Raw genomic sequence first — 17,794 nt, 5'->3', positions numbered from 1 at the left:
TACTCCAATGCACTGAAAAAGAGCACTTGTATCTGTAGTCACTGAGAGAAGCAGTCTATAAATATCACAGACCAAGTTAGTTGATAGTGAACTATGTCTCTATATTTAAAGTGAAATTGTTGTAAAAGAGCCTCAATAGCACAGCAGTAGAATGTCAGTCTTATAAAGTAGGTTTCTGACAACCTCTGCCTTTATTTGGGATGTTTTAGAGGCCAACAATCAGCAATCTTTTATGTATGTGGTGAGCAAGTAGACATCTTAGGCTCTACAAGCCATAAGGTCTCTGGTTAAGAACTCAAAGCTGCCCTTGTAGCAGAAAAGCCATCAAAGACAACACATAAACACAAGAGCATGGCTCTATTCCAACAACAAAAAAAGAAAATACAAAATGTGAGGCAGTCAACTTGACTTTAGTTTTGTAATCCCTGATTTAGACCATTTACTTTCAATGTGATTTGTGATTAATATGGTCGCTAATTATTTCCTACTTGCCCTACATAATTTTTGTTCCCCTTTTCCTTTTTCTTCTTTTAGAATAAAGTATACTTTATGACTCCATTTTATTTCCTTAATGTTTATTCACACTCTTGCTCTACTGCTAACCCAAAGAGCGTCAAGGAATACTCTCTCTCTCTCTCTTCCTCTGGCCTCAGGTAGCTTCCTCACGTGTATACACTGATAATATACAGACTAACCTCCAGGCAGCTTGACTCTCAAATTGTTAGGTTTTCATCATTTGGAGATCATTTTCATTTAGCTTCCTGATACTCAATGTCTCCAAAAAAATTTTTTCACATATTTGTGAAATAAGGAGGAAGGTAAATTCAGTTTTTTTTTTACTACATCTTGGCCAAAATCAGAAGTCTTAGGTATTTTTTAAATAATCTTTGAAAACCAATTTTTTTCCCTTGAGTTTTATTAATTTTTCATTTGTTTACATAATGATATCATTCTGGGGACATATTTTCACACTGCCATGTGCGCACATGCTTCACTCATCCTCCACCAAAATGCCAATAGAAATGTCCTATCCTCTTCCCCCCCCTTTTCCTTCTGGTAGCCAGAGTCTAAGAATTAATTTTACTGTGCTCAACCAGTTTAGAACACCGAACTTTACTAGCCATATAACAATCTGAAATATGTATACTTATTTTATTACTGAATGTTTTATTGATAGGAATTTTTAAGTTGCTTCAGATTTTGGTTATCACAAACCAAAATTATAATGAACACCCTTTAAAAGTAGCTATGTTAGGCCTCCTTAGTGGTATACAAGGGGTTAAGTCTTGGTACTTAACTATCAAACTACTGAAAGCCACTGTGTCATGAATTCAGTCCCAGGCCAGGGAGCCAAACCACATGGCACAGCAGACCCCTCCTGTCTCACCAGCTGCCCTCAGCAGTGTATTTCAGTGCATTTCTGCCTGTTCTGCTCCCAATTCTGTCTCTGGTGAATACTCTCACTTCTCAAACCTCTGGCATACACCCCAGTTTTTGCATGCACAAGTAATAAAAATAAGTCTTAAAAAAAAAAAAGTAGCTACGCTGATGCTGGTGTTACATGTTAATGATACAAAAATTTGTAATCCATCTATTACCAAAATTTTGGCCACCAGCCTTACACCTGGAATTGAACAGAGAGAAATTAAAAGATGACATATCGTTAAAAATAAAACCATTTATCTGGTATTTTTAAAATAACTTGCAAATAACTCAATAGTCTCTTTTTGTTTTAAAAGCATGCCTCCTACCAATATCTCATCCCTAATTAATGAGAAAAATGAATGAATGAATATAAATATTCCATAAAAACTATCCACTAATCTGAAGGACAAGAATTTATTTAAAAGGTCATCATCTCCTGATGAGATTAATTTTTTTTAAGTCTATTTACTTATTTATTTTTTATTTAAGAACTGAAGTCTAGGCCAGATGTGGTGGGTGAAAAGATTCACCAGAAACAGAGGGGAGAGTTCAGCAGGCAGATTTACTGAAAGTCATTGCTAAACGGAGCAGCAGGTGAGACAAGAGAGGTCTGCTGTGTACATGGGTCAACTCCTGGCAGGGGATCAAACTCAGGTCACAGCAGTGATAAAACTGAGACATAACCTCTAGGCCCCCAGGGAGTTCCCTTAAGACAACTAATTTTTTTGAAAGAAAAGCACTTTTTTAGGTTGTGTTTTTCTATTTTGCCTTTATAGATGCAAAAAGGTATTTCAAAAAAGTGTATCAGATGAACCTAAATATAAGACTAGCTGCAGAACTTGTGACCAAAACATGCAGGAAGGTGGCCAGGCAGTTTATGCCAATAAGAAAGAAGCTAGAGATCATTTGCCAAAAACATGCATTCTGTTACTCTCTTCCCCCTGCCCCCCCCCCCATCATGGTGACCTGCACTGGTTAGCAAAAAATAACCTCCACTGACTTTCGCAAAGTAAATTATTATGGGATGATTTTACATCCCAATTTATTTCATAAATAAGAAATTTCATTGCATTTAATAGCTTTATATCTATACTATGCTATTGCATCTCCATTTTATACTTCCTGTCTCATCTAAGTCCCCTTCAGTTAATAGCTAACAAAAAAAAAAACCAAAGAAATTTACTTATTAGCTACATTTACTAAAACATGCTCTATACCAGCTGCCTATACAGATCCTGCTTTCAATAAGCTTACAGTCTAATATATGGAGTAAGGGAGCAGCCACTGTGGTATCAGTTTGACCTCTGACCAGGAAGCTACCACATGGCACAGCAGATCTGCCTGTTCTGATCCCCAGTCTTCCAGTGAATCCTCTGCCCCTACCCTACCACAGCACCACTGGTCCAGACCCCAGTTCTCCTATGCTTCCAACATGATGGGATTACTTATAACTGGAAGGGAACTAAAAATACTCATGAACACAGTACTTAATAATTCTTTAAGTTTTTTTTTTTTTTACACTGTTGTTCATTTTGTACAGTAACTGCTTTTTTCCTTGAGGTGTAGTCCCCATAGTTCCCTCACCACCATGTCCCAGGGGACCATCATCATATCTCTGTTCTTTTCTTTACTACTTTGATCCCCACACTTGCTGTATGCCTCAGATATACAGTCAGCTTGTTAGTTTTATCTTTTTTACGACCTCTTTGGCTTCTCTATATTCTGCACATAAATGAAACCATCTGATATTTATCTTTTTCTTTTTGACTTATTTTGGCTAGTGTAATCCCTTCAACTCTACCCATGTTGACACAAATGGCATAAGTTTGTCTTTTTTGATCACCAAGTAGTATTCCATTGTGTAAATATGCTACTATGGGAAGCTATGTGAAGGTTCACAGAACACACCAAAAAATGGATTTGCCATAAGTGAGATTTTTAAAGAGATATGCATAGTTTTTTAAAAAAATGAATCTTGGACCCTCCCTGGTGGCATAGTAGGTTAAAGCACAGCACTAAGAAGCTAAAGCTACTTCAGATGAGTTCGATCCCCACCCTGGAGGTGATCCACATGGTGCAGCAGACCTCTCCTGACCCGCCTGCTGCTCCCCTCAGCAGTGTATTTCATTAGTCAGCCTGTTCTGCTCCCCACTCTGTCTCTGGTGAATCCTCTCACAGCCTCTGCACCTCTGGCCTGTACCCCAGTTCTGCATGTATAAATAAAAAATGCATCTTAAATGGTTTTCTTATATATAATTATGCCTCTTATATATAACTTAAAAAGGGAAAGAAAATGTATCATACTGTAACCAAAGTTAATAAATTTAACAAAAGTATTACAAGTTTCAACAGTAAGACTGGCATCTAAACTAAGAATTAGTACCTATATTTCTTAGAAAAGGGTTCCTCCTGGGTTTCCTGCTCCCCTCATTTTACACACCTGCTGTGCAACCTAATTTATACCTACACACTGGTGACACCAACAATGTCTCTTCCCAGATGTCCCTTAGTCCCCAGAACTACATATCTGGATATATCAAAGGTAACTCCCACTAACTAACTCATCCAAAACTAAACTTTACCTCCTGCCCACCACCCTGTTTCTCCATTGGTTTGCATTTCAGATTCCTAAACACTCAGACCATGAATCAGGAGTGGTTCTAGATTTGTCACTAATCTCTAATTGGCTGATATTTAAGCCCTCTATGTTCAATCTCTGAAACCTCTACAAATGATTTTTAATTGACTTTCAACCTCCATCTTCACTCTCTTGATTTCCAGGCCAGTATGGATACAAGCTGCACACTATAATCGTAAATGCAAATCATATCATATCACTTTCAGCATCAAAACTGCCTAATGATTCCTCATTATCTAGAAATTTATTATCTGAAGTTCTTAAGTGGCTCAAAAGAAGATCAGGAACTTAGCATAATATTGATTTATCTGCAGGATTCTCACTTAGGAGCCTTTAAGCATCTTACAGTCCAGAGTTGTATATCTCTAGCACTGAATACAATTTATATGTAGAGAATATTTAAGAAACATATGCTTGTACACAGAAACTCCAAAACAGGAAAGAGAATGAACTTCCCAGAATCTTCCAAATGCATTCTATTCTCCAGTCATATTCACTTTTTTTAAAAAAAAAAATCTTTGTGCACTGTTTCACTTAGCCTAGAATGAATACCCTTTCTAATGTTATTCATATGTAGGTAGTATTTTCTTCTCTGTGCTCCGCTTAGGCTGTATACACAGTTCTAATATGGACCCTCTAAAACTGTGCTGTAATCATCTGCTGCCACCTCAAGACAAAATGTGTAACTGCCACCTCTTTATCTTAACAATCTTCCCAATAATTAAATAAATGTTATTTGTCATCTCTGTGAAACAGTTGACTTCTAGATCATAAGCTATTTTTATCTCTGTTATGGGCTAAATTACACAACCACTACCACCCTTCAGAGTTCATATGTTGTGCTATAACCTCCAATATCTCCCAATATGCTATACTGCATTTTGGAACACAGCCTTTAGAGAATTAATTAAGGTAAAATAAGGTCATTTGGGTCAGCTGGAATCCAAGCTGATTGGTGTCCTTATAAGAAAAAAAACTTTAGACTCACAAAAACACACCACTAAAAAAATTAGGCTCACAAAAGAGACCAGGTAAGGACACAACGAGAAGGCAGCCATCTGCGAGTCAAGAAGTGAGGTTTCAGGAGAAGCCAAACCTGCCAAATTCTTAATTTTGGACTTCTATCCCCCAGAACTATGAGAAAAAAAATTCTGCTCTTTAAGTCACCCAGTCTGCAATATTTTGTTATAGAAGTTCTAGCAAATCAATAACACAGAGCAAAATCCCTGTCACATAGTAATTATTTGACAGGTGTATCTATCTCAAGAGGGCTCTCACAGTCATCTTTTTATTCTAAGCACCCAGAGTTCAGTAGCACTTAAGTACTGTCAATAAGAACAATATGAATGAGTTTGGCTGAATCACAGACCAAAAAGTTAGGGTGAATATGGCTTAAGTTCCTGATCAGTTGTACAAAATTGAAGATTTTGAGACTATAATATTAGTCCTGAAACTTCAACAAATTGATGGTAAGTGTATGAATACAACTGAGGGGTACAGTGGGGATACAGTATAAGATCAAGACTGGGAAGCAGTTAAACATATCACATATTTATCTATAAGATAAGAGGAGCTAGGATCTGACATCTGACAGTGGTCACATTTAAAATCAACAAGTTAAAATTCTTCTGCTTACATACTGAATTTCTGTCCACACATCCTCAAGGGAGAAACTGGATAACAGGTATAAGTTTTCCACATGTTGGCTTCTGTCTTCCATGTATACATTAGCTCCCCCCACCCCAAACCCCCACCAATGGCCAAGTGTTCAGCAAGAGAACGGAAAGCTTACAAATACTCATGAGAACTTGAAAAAGTAATACAACATTCATGTAATTTTGACTTGCTACACAACAGACCCTGAGGTTGTTTTTCTAATACATAACAAGTGGTTCTGTTGCTAAGAAAAATACAGGCCTCTTTGACTAAAGGTACAGAATAATCTGAACAAAGGAAAAATATGGCTTTTGAATTATGTAATGCTTTTATTATCTAAAACAGTGGAGGAAAGTTACAAGTGTACAGTGTCAAGTCAAATCTAACTGTAAGACAAAGTCATAGTCTTTGATCTTACAATTACATTCTGTTGTACAAGGTTATTACACACCAGAAACCACTTCTTCCTTAAAGGTAATATTATTATCAATATGACTTAATTAGGGTACACTAGGGAAAATACCTAGATTGATCTTCTCAACTGGCTTTCTCTAAGCACTCAAATTTATTTTTCATTATCAGTGCCTAGATTTGTTCTAAAATAGGATTAAGTTTAAAATATGATACAGGGAATATAATCACCAAGTATAAAGGGTGATCCTAAAGCAAATATGTAGGTACCCACTGAGAAATCAGCTTATAAAAAGTTAAAGCATGAGGCTGCCCCTGGTGGCGCAGCGGGTTAAAGTGCAGCACTGCAAGCTAGCGGCAGCAGCTTCATTGCAAGTTTAATCCCCGCCCTAGAGGTGACCCACATGGTGCAGCAGACCTTTCCTGCCTTGCCCACTGCTCCCCTCTGCAGTGTACTTCATTGATCTGCCTGTTCTGCTTTCTACTCTGGCTCCGGTGAATCCTCTCACTGTGCCTCTGGCCTGCAACCCAGTTCTGTATGCATAAATAAATAAATCTTTCAAAAGAATAAGAGAAATAAAGGACAAGGACAAAAGAAAAACATTTTTAAAAAATTAAAGTACAAGTTAAGTAATCATAACAATAATATAAAAATATGAATAACTAATCTTTACGAAACACCATGTACCTTCAAGCACTATGCTAAGGGTTTAACAGATTTAGGTTGAACCATATGAACATGGCACTTTTTAAAATGTTGAACCTAATATATTTCCTTCAAACAGCCACATGAGGCAAGTACTGACATTATCTCTATTTTTCCACAAAAGGAAACTAACACTTAGAGGACTTAATTTGATCAAGTTAAAGAACTAGGAAATAGAACTGGGAATAAACATTAACAAAACTACAGTTGCAGCAAACTCTGTCATGAAAAACTAACAGAATGAGACTGTAGATACTCAAGTACATGGCACAAGGACACTACATAGACACTTGTGCAGATTGCACCTTCACAAAGGACCCTAGCAAGGGGCTCAAATGAGACTGCAATCCAGCCAACTTCACTATCCACACAATGGCCCTACTACAGGATGGAATCTACAATACAGGTGATTCACTCACACAAAATTGCTGTATTGGCTAACAGTGACCCTGATGCTGCTGGTAGAAGAAGAAAAAATGATGAGAAAATGTTAACAATATGGATTAAAAGCCTTAAAGAGGTATATATTCTTTGATCCAGAAATTTCATTTCAAGTAATTTATTCCAAGGTAGTAATTAAGAATGTATATAAAATGTATTATCAGGCTATAGAAGAAAAAAGTAAAGAAACTAATATGTCTAACAATAGAGTATTAACATATTATAGTACATTTCTGTGATTAAAATAACCCAAGCTTTTCACAAACATTAAACAATAACACAAAATTCTATTTTCATTTTAGAATGTGTTTCATATACACAGTATATATGTGTGAAAGAGAACAAACACAGATAATGGCATAGTAGGTTATGTTCATTTTTTGTATTTATCTTCATAAATTTTTCTGTAAGACATATATACTGAGTTAAGAAGAAACTAAACAAACAACAAAAACTACAAGAAGCAAATGTCCTAATATAAAGTTTAAAAACTTAGATATTACAAAGTAAATATGTAAAATTTATTCTCTTAACTTTGAATTAGGATATGTGATTTATTGTGGTCTAAATTTAAGCAGAGAATACCTAATTATGGAATTAGGTCTTTTACTAGTCATTCTAACACGTGGCCTGAGTTGAAAAGCCCAAATTACAAACATCAAGTACAAACTTTTTATTAAAAGTTTTTAATACTATAATACATCATTAAAATTAATTCATCTATCTGAAACACAGGCATGATTTAACAAACTATCTTCTCACTGATCACCAAAATCAATCTTGCCCGGTGTCCTTATCTTACCTCCAGGGTCCTTATCTGGATTGTACTCTAAAGCATTACTACAGATGAGGTCAATATCTTTCAGGAAATCCTTAGCAGTCAGGTAATTATGTTTATCAATCTTAGTTATTACTGTTGATAAATCCATTGGCTCTTTGATTACTTCAAGATAATCTGAAACCTAAAACAACAGGATATTTAATAAAAATTATTTCTAGCTTTTCATGTGATCATGTGATAAAAACACAAAATATAAGCAGAGTTATTTAAAAATAAAATCTAGGTATTTAAGAATTACAGATAAGGATAAAATAAAGAAAAAATTATGCTATTGAGGTTAATCAAGCATGGTACAGTTTCCATGAAAAGCTTCAGTTTCTAGTCAGATATGAATCAACTTTGAATTGTTGCTCAACTTGAAATGAGACCAGTTGTATCTACTCCCAACCCCAATCATTTAATCCTATCTGAGAAGAAACTGTATAGGCAAATGCACCAGACAGATATCAATAAATTTTCTTCAAGAAAAATTTTCAAAAGGAAAAGTAAAAAGAAACAATTTTTTCAAATTATCAGAGAAGTTCTCTAGTAAACTCGTTAAAATTTTTAAGCAAAAACACTGTCCTTTCCAGTTTTTTAAGAGTGAATCATTTCATGGAATGTGTTTCTGCTCCTTTGGAGTCATTACAAATATAATGAATCAATCATATAACAAAAACAAGTCACTTATTTCAACACTAGTAAAAGATTTATAGCACTCACTCCTAAGTATCAACCAATTTACAAGTAAAAAATTCATTTTGTGTTATGTGCTGATTTTCTGGGAGATAACCCAGTGTGGACATTAAGTCCACATGTGTTCAATCATATGATAATACCATTTGACCAATAAGAAAGTTCTAACAAGCTATATATCTACTGCCTTCACCAATGCAATTCTCAAATGAGGTAATTGGATATGATGTAATAGCAATCTGAGTAATGTCTAGTAAGTCCAGGACCAAATTCCAAGAGAAGGTAAGGTCTGCTCTATGAAACTAGTATTCTCCACTACAATGAGGCCTTTTTAAAAAAAAATTTGTAAGTGTGTGTGTATATATGTTCACATATGTATTTTATGTGTTTCTTAAAATTTATATAGATATGTGTGAGCGTTTTCATTTTCAACCTATAGGAGCTGATAGCCAGTCATTCTCCTTAAAGTGGAGTTATACGGAACAAGCAATTAGTTCAGAAGATAATCCTTGGATTCTTGGCTCTGGCACTTGGATTCCTGTATTCCTGTGAAACAGTTTATAAGTGAAAGTATTATAAAAAAAATTATTAGCTAAATATTATAAAATTTTAGCACTTATGCTTAATTTTAAATTCAATGTTTATATTCTAAGCTTTTGTTTTCTCTGAAGTTTGCTTTGGGTTTGAAATCATTTTTGGACACTTCAAATTTATTATTTGAATATAAAATTTTATTTTTGTGTTATCCAAGTGTTATCCTCAGGGGCAATAACCCCCATTTTTCCAAGACTCCTATGTTTTCAATTTTAACCAGCAGAGAAAGACCTAATTGAATGAATCTAAAAAGAACAAGAGAAAACACAACTCTTAAAGTTTTATCTGACCAAATCAACATGCCTTATCATTTATAAAAACTGTACCATATTACATAGGGCATTTGAAATCTCTCAGTCTCTTCTGATTAAAAAGAGAAGATTTTCCTGGGAAAGGGCCAACTGGTTTACATTCAGCATGAGAGGCTGATTTGAGAATGAAAGTCCTTACTGTTATGAAGTGTCAGGATTCCATGCCCAATTTGAAATGTAAATAAATACTTAAAGCAGTCACTAAAATGAGCTGGTAGTTTCAAGATTATCTGCAAACACTATAATGAAATAAATACTCTAGAAATATAAAATGATATGTACTACCTGAAAAAAAGCAAATTAGGCAAGTCCTGCATTTCAGTAGAAAAAAATATAACATAGGTGTTATACAGAGAATGTGGACTTTTAATTTAAAAAATACTTTGAGGTCTTGGCTATGTCACTTGCTAACAAGCCTGGTTTCCTAACAGCAAAATAAGAAAAATGACCTTATAACGTTACTGACAGAATCAAGTGGATAGAACTATGTGTTATGGATAAACATACAAATAAAAGTATTGATAGTCTCCTCGTCTAAAAAAAAAAGGAAGAGGTGGAAATAGATATTTTCAGACTTGATAAGGAGAACAAATGCAAAGTCAGCTCATTCTTCTCAGTTACAGAAAAGGTAATGATTCCAAAGGAATCTGCTCAGATCCAAAAGCACAGATTTCACAAAGATGGGACAGTAAGCTCTGAATATTGTATAATTCCAATTTTTATAAAATGAAGAAAATAATTAAAACTGAAAACACCAAAACTGTTCAAACATGGAGTCTGAACTATAAGAAGGAGGCCAGTAAAGAGTACATTGAGTTCATCCACGTGCTACATTATCCCAGGATAAAAAAACAAAAACAAAAAATGTAATCTACAGTATTATCATAGATTCCAAATGGAAAATTCCTTTTTTCAGCACCACAAACCATGCTCCCACCAGAACACAAACGATACACATAGAAAGTGAGAAATTTTCCACTAGGAGCTGAGAAATCTTTGGAAAGAATAATAATGTTAGGTGCTTAGGATGTGCTTAACTTCAAAGAGCACCTTAGACACAGGTGTTTTCATATAATGAAACACAAAAATTTCAGATTTGCTAGCCACCTCTTTCAATAAGGCATACATAATTTGGGAAATGCCAATATTAATTAGCATCGATCAATACAATTTTTGACAGCAAGATTTATCCTGGAATAAAAAGTGTAGTATGGACATTTCACTAAATTAACTTTCAATCCTCTTTTTAAATTGAAGAGTAAGCAATCACAAAGGCCATTGCTACTTAAGAGGACATATACAAATTGGTCACTAATTTCATCCAAGTCACCAGATGTTTGCTGGTGACAATGTTATCACATGGATTAAAATTTTACAGGCTAGGGGTAATATTCATCCATGCCTTTGCTTTTTTCCTTCCAAAAAAAGATGTCAATTTTTTTTTTTCTTTTAGTCAGTTCAACTTCACTGTTTGCACACTACTGAAACAAGACCTCTTCAATATCCACCGGTTTGCTGAAGATGTTAAAGCGTTTATCTGTTGCCAGCCTCTTGGTTACATCCCTGAGAAACAACCGCAACTCTCTTAAAGTATTTTCTTCCTGGTCCTCCATCCGACTTTTTTCTGACTCGGATAACTGACGAGGTGGAGAAGGCAGTGCAAGAGGAAGTACTTCCATAGCACAAAGACCTGCACGAAACAGAAAGAAATGTTCAGATTCAAAAAGGTCAGGCTAGGACCTTAATTACTTTCCTGACATTCTCTCAAAATGTTTTAAGAATTCCAAATACATGGGAACCTTGCAAATCCCTTAAGTAAAAGTCCAAATGGGAGACAAAGTACATTAGGTTACAGCTTTACTTTGCAAAGTAATTCACATTAGAATCCCTTAAAGGGCAACAATATAATTTTAAATAATTTGATTTTGAAGTATCATTCATCTGCTATCTATGGGAAATACTTCAAATTAACAAGTATCTTCAGGTGATGTACTGTACTCTGATTTGCGTAGGCCAACCTTGTTTGAAACTGCTTCTCAAAATAGGGGAATTTCTAAGAACATGTATGAAAAGTAAAATGGGTAAGTAACAATTCTTTGATCCTTTCACTCTCCAGAAGAATTCTGATTTTAGGCAAGTCTCCTAAATTCATACTGTAAATACAACACAGGCGGGACAGGAATAAAAAAAATAGAAGGGGTCAGGGAAGAACCACTAAAAGGAGAATCCCAAAGAAATGAAGATGAACTATACAGTCTTTCTTAAGTATTATGTATGAAATCTATAGTATTCACTTATCTAACCCTAACAAACTAACAACACCTCTTAACAGGTAAAAGATTAACTTTCCTAATGATAAAGTCTTCTAATTCCTTGAAAGATTTTCCTGGTATCACACTGAAGTTCAGGTTAAAAATCTAAGGAATCTCACTGATTTCTAAATAGTCTTAAGGTAAAAAATGAAAGTTGACATGCTAATCTTTATATAGAAAATTCAGATTTATGGGACTAAAATATATCTACAACCATGCAAAATACTTTAATAAAACGAATCATTTTGATAATAAAGTAGCTTAAATACTGATACTTAGATTAATAGGAGGCAACAACCAATAACCAGAAGTTGTAGCTTACATAGTTTCCAAAATGTCTGGGGAAACCCACAACTGCAGTCATTTTCTAGCTGTTCAGATTTAAAATACTGAGAAGTTGTGGAAAGGTGCCATTAAAGAACTATTATCAAAATGTTGGATAACATAACCAGTTAAAAACAAAGAACAGAATATGGAAAAGAAGTAACTTCACAGGAGTAGGAAAAGTTTTTCAGGTCTTTCAAGATCAGTTACAAGAAACATGGGAGATAAATAAGGGGGAGAAGATTAGTATGCTTTACCAAACAGGATAGCTAAATCCCAAAAGTGGCTGAAAGATTAAGCAAAGGTGTCTAGTCTTTAGGCATCTTTGTGACTAGGAGATGAAATCCTTTTTCGAATGACTTCGAATGCAATCCTTAAATCAGGGGACTGAAATCTGACAAATTTTGAGGCCTCTCTTAATGCTATGAGCCCAAATCAAAGAAAACCCTGTAACATATAGCAAATGATATACTCATAATAACAGGTTTCCAAGTGAAAAGCATCTAATGTAGCAAAAAATATTTTAAAAATTAACAGAAAAGGCAAATGTTCTAATTAGAGCTTAACCCATTAAACCTACCCAGGAACACAAAGTAATCAGCTTAACACCTGGTGTTCACAATCTGACAATTCATAGTGACTAAAACAGAACAGAATCAAAGAATATTTTTTTCTTTTGCCTTTTTGAGCCTCAGAATATCAAATTTAACAGACCATGTGGACTGAAGCACAAAGGAGATATTTAACAATCAACTAACTTAGAAATACATATAAGTCAGACTTATAACATGTATATCTGTAATTCCCAACCTTCTCAAGTCATATTAACACAATATCTACTTTCTATGTATGTCCATCTAGAAATATACAGACCCTGAAAAACTATCTTTACATCCATGAAGAAATGGTTTAAACAAAAAAGACTCTAAGAAAGACCAATTCTTAACTCCACCTGACCCACATTTTCCTAAAGGCTTTAGGAACTTTACCAGTGTGTTTCTTTCGTGGTGGAGCCATTGATGCCTGATGTAGAATCAATTCTTGGAAAAACTTTCTTCTGTCTTCTTCAATAGGCCTTTGAATATATAAGACCTCTTCATACTGTATTCTAAAGATACATTTAACCTACATACACAAAGACATCAAATATATACAGAATTAAAAACTTACATATCATGCCAAACTACAATTTCTTCAATTTCCAGTAGCATTTTCAAAGTTCACTGAATAGTCCTTTAGGATTAGATTTACCTAGTCCTGGACTACGGTGTTGAAAGGTTCAACCTCATGAACTAAATATGAATGGATAATGTCCCATTGTCCAAGTCTTTAATAAAGTATACATCTGGAAGACTCAGCAGGACAGATGAATGTAATAGTCAGATAACAATCATCTCAAAAAAATTTTTGCATAAGAGTTTAACAGTACCTAGAATCTACAATAGAAAGCTGAAAAGATGCTAACAAAACTGCCTTCCCTCATGCTATTTCTGTGCCCTTTCTCTAGTTTTCCTTCCTGGGTTGTTTCCATACCAAGTCTGTTCTATTATATCCTATGGAATTTTCATTTTGCTGCAAATTAGCTACATTTCTGTATCTTTACCAAATCCTCTACTATCATACCACCTTCTGTGTAAAATTAAGCAAATCATTCTCATACACCTCACAGTTGCTTCTAGCTGATGATTACCTACCTCTCATTTGTCCAAGTGCTCTATGAAGACTGACCCCAGAGGTTCCCATGCAAGATACGCTTGTTTAATCCTTTACATCGTCCACATTTGTCTACACACTTTGATTTATATGTTTTTCTACATTATTTTGCACTTCTAGACAACAAGCTCCCTGAGAATAGAGACCATTTCTTACTCATAAGTTTTTGATAAGGTACATACAAATGTACACACTACTGCTTACTATACATGTACTAAAAGACTAAAGTTGTGACTTCGTTTCTTAGCCCACATCAAAAGTAGAAGCTGCAAATAAAGAAAAGGGGGGAAGGCTACTAATGTGGAAAACTATAAGCCATACTGGAATAAAATTCAAGTCATCAGATTTTAGTCCAAATTTAGCTACACATTTGTGGCAAATTTTGAATAATATTTCAATTTGTCATATCTAAGCACCTAACTGAATTGAAGATATGAAAACTGAGAATTTCACAATATTTTAACTAGCTTTTGTAATAAGTTACACAAGAGTTCCTCATTTAATAGAGGAGACTTGGATGTGAAAAGGTTTTAAGCAATTGCTTAAGATCACAAAGTAAATACGTATAGAAGACTAAAGGCCTTTCCCAGTTGTAAAATTCTAAACTAAAAAACAATAAGAAGTAGATGTATCAGAAATGGGGATAGGGAATTAGTTACCTCAATCCAAAATCAAATCTTTTATGAGTTTATAAAATTTCACCTTGTGTCATTTTGCAGACTACCTTCATATATAATTGCTTGCAAACCTGTGATCTATGATTTGCTGGCTTTTCTTTGAAAGTTCTCATAAGCAAGCTAACCACCAAACACCTATTAAATGCCAAATAACATGAGACACTGCCATTATAAGCAAAACAAAAGTAAATGCACTCATTTCTTGCCCAAGAGTCATTTAAGAATGTAGTATGATAATGTACTCAAAGTGGGACAACAGAGAAACAAGAAACTCTGAAAAGTTAACTGATGAGAATTCATGCCTAAATTGATTTATCTTATCAATGATCAACTAATAGAAACTGGAAAGGAAAAAAAACAGAAACAGAAACAGCTAGCAGAATGCAATACCCTAAAAAGTACCAGGATTTTGTCAACGTCACGTCTGTTGACAAAGTCTACTGGCTTTTTTTTTTTTTCCTATCTGTTCATTTACTTGGTTTCCTTATATTTCTTATATAGATAAAATCACCCAAAATTTGCCTTTCTCACTTTTATTTTACTTAGCATAATCCTCTCAAATTCCTTCTATTTTGTTATAAGAGGCAACGTGTTGCCTGTTGGCCAACGATACGTCTTCTTTAGAGAAGTGTCTAGTTAGCAAATCTGCCCATTTTTTAATTGGGTTATTTTGTTGTTGTTGTTATTGCATTGTATGAGTTCTTTGTGTATCTTGAATATTAGTATTTTGTTAGATGTACAATGAGCAAATATTTTCTCCCACTCAGTAAACTATCTTTTCTTTTTTTTCATTTTAATAATAGCTTATTTTGCTGTGCAATTTTTCAGTTTAATGTAGTCCCATTTGTTTGTGTTTGCTTTTGTTTCCTATGCCACTGGAGTTGAGTCCCCAAAGACATCCCTAAAGCTAATGCTGCAAAGTGTTTTGTATGTTTTCTTCTATGTTATTTTATGGTTTCAAGTCTTATACCCACGTCTATAATCCTTTTTGAGTTAATTTTTTTGTGTATGATGTGAGATAGCATAAGAGTACAATTTGTTAACAGATCATTTAGAGTAATAAGTTTCACTTTTTTGGATCAAACATAGCAATTTAAAATATTGAAAATATTCTCTCATGTACATACTAATTTATTTCTATTATAAAACATACACACATATGTGAGGTAACATAAAAATAAAAATGAGTAAAAGTTCTCATGCTATTTTCAGTATCCCAAAACACTGGGGTTCTGGTTTATTTTTTTTTAATTTATTTATTTATGCATACAAGAACTGGGGTACAGGCCAGAAGTGCGGGAGATAAGAGGGTTCACCAGACCCCAAGTGGGGAACAGAACAGGCAGACTGATTGAAATACACTGCTGAGGGGAGCAGCAGGTGAGACAGGGATTGAAATGGTGCTATAGTGGCTGGCAGTAGCTTGGTAGTGCTGTTTTTAACCTCTGCACCACCAGGAAGGCCCCTTCACAAAACACAGTTTAGAGTACAAACTTACTATGAGGAGAAGTCGATTAGAAGAGATACATATACCAAAAAAAAAAAAAAGTATTTACAAGACTGCCAAAGATTTCTAAAAGATTAGATTGTCACCTTTATATTCCTAATAAAACATTTGTGCAAAGTAACGAATTCTTCCTTGGTTTTCTTTTTCTTTTTCTTTTTTTTTTTTTTAACTGAGAACGTTGTCTTTTCATCTCTGTATCATGAAATCATTTTCTGATGATTTCTGTATCTTATTATTATTTTAACTTATCCTAGTGTTTTCTTAAATACATTACCGTAGTTGTGATATTTCTTTCTTTCAGAATCATTTGGCTTTTTTCTACCCACTCTCCACTTTATTTCTTCTATTGACAGGCACCTTGCTGACATACACACTGGCTACGTAACAGTTCTCTATACTTTTCATTCACTCTTCAAATATTATCAACATGAGCTAAGTATTTTTCATTAATATGTGACCTAAACAAAGATGCATTTTAATGGCAAAGCTGATTTGAAAGTCTTGGGAACACAAGAGGATTGCCTAAAAACAATAGTATAAAACATGTAACTAGCAGTCTGGGAGAATTCCTATAATCTTCACTCCACAAATGCAAGTATCTATGACAGCTTTAGTAAATATTTGATCAATAAAGGCAAAAAATACAGAAGACAATGGGCTGTAATTTCAGGATTCAGTGCTACTAAATTTCTAATATTTTAGTTACTAATTAAGGGATTTGGTAAACAAATATTGAGGAAAAAATACCTATTAACCAATAGGTTTTTAGAATGTATTGACAATTATGACAATAAAATAGCAACATATGATGTAATTTAGTTTTAAAATCTAAACTAACAATAAAATCACATGCATATGAATGCCAGAAGTAGGCAAAATTAAAAGTGGTGCATCAAGCAGAATGGATCACATGATTTTCATTTACAAATTTTTTCAAACACTCAAGGGAAACTTCAGGTAATTATATATTTCTAGAGGGAGCCTTCACTTATCTCAAATTTTCTATCTCATAAAATTATACTGAAACTAGTTGACCCTAAGTATCTAATTTTTAAAAGAGGCTCTTAGGTATGTCCAGGTTTAGTCCATTCTTCTAAATCAACTTCAAGTGCATTCCTACTTTATAATACTGATATAAAAAACTATTTGTGTGGTTTCAAAATAAATTCATGTATGTTGTCTCATATCAACAAACTTGTCTATTATTATTCACATTTTCTGCTGAGGAAAATGAAGCTATTGTAGGTTCAAATCTACAAGATAAAAACACTAGTTAAGTCAATACATGGATTTTCTGATTCTTACTACAAACAGCACTCTACTAAATTTTATGGCCTGCCTTCAAACAATATCAGGATCTGAATAACCAGAATTTAATTATCCTATATTTACATCTCTTTACAAGGAATTAAGTTGTACAAAGAAACAAGAAAACTAGTAAAAGTTGAAATAGAACTCAGTCAGCTAATAGCTTGACCATAAGTTCTACATAATCATGACTATATTATATTATATTATATTATATTACATTACATTACATTACATTACATTACATTACATTAC

The 17,794-nt window shown here is 34.0% G+C and overlaps 1 protein-coding gene across 1 annotated transcript in view; it reads right to left on the bottom strand.

The window, feature by feature from the left end:
- Window positions 1-17,794, bottom strand: part of ATAD2B (ATPase family, AAA domain containing 2B) — a 117,996-nt gene that overhangs the window by 18,128 nt on the left and 82,074 nt on the right. The window contains exons 20-22 of the mRNA XM_004686409.2: window positions 13,324-13,459; window positions 11,207-11,388; window positions 8,080-8,239 (exon numbers count right to left, since the gene is read on the bottom strand). Of these exons, the coding sequence (XP_004686466.1) occupies window positions 8,080-8,239; window positions 11,207-11,388; window positions 13,324-13,459 (478 nt within the window). The remainder of the gene's footprint in view (window positions 1-8,079; window positions 8,240-11,206; window positions 11,389-13,323; window positions 13,460-17,794) is intronic.

Source organism: Condylura cristata, unplaced genomic scaffold (assembly GCF_000260355.1).
Source record: "Condylura cristata isolate star-nosed mole 26May11 unplaced genomic scaffold, ConCri1.0 scaffold00020, whole genome shotgun sequence".
Classification (NCBI taxonomy): Eukaryota; Metazoa; Chordata; class Mammalia; order Eulipotyphla; family Talpidae; genus Condylura; species Condylura cristata.
The sequence above is the reverse complement of the archived record's forward strand: the minus strand, read 5'-3'. Positions and strand labels throughout refer to the sequence as shown.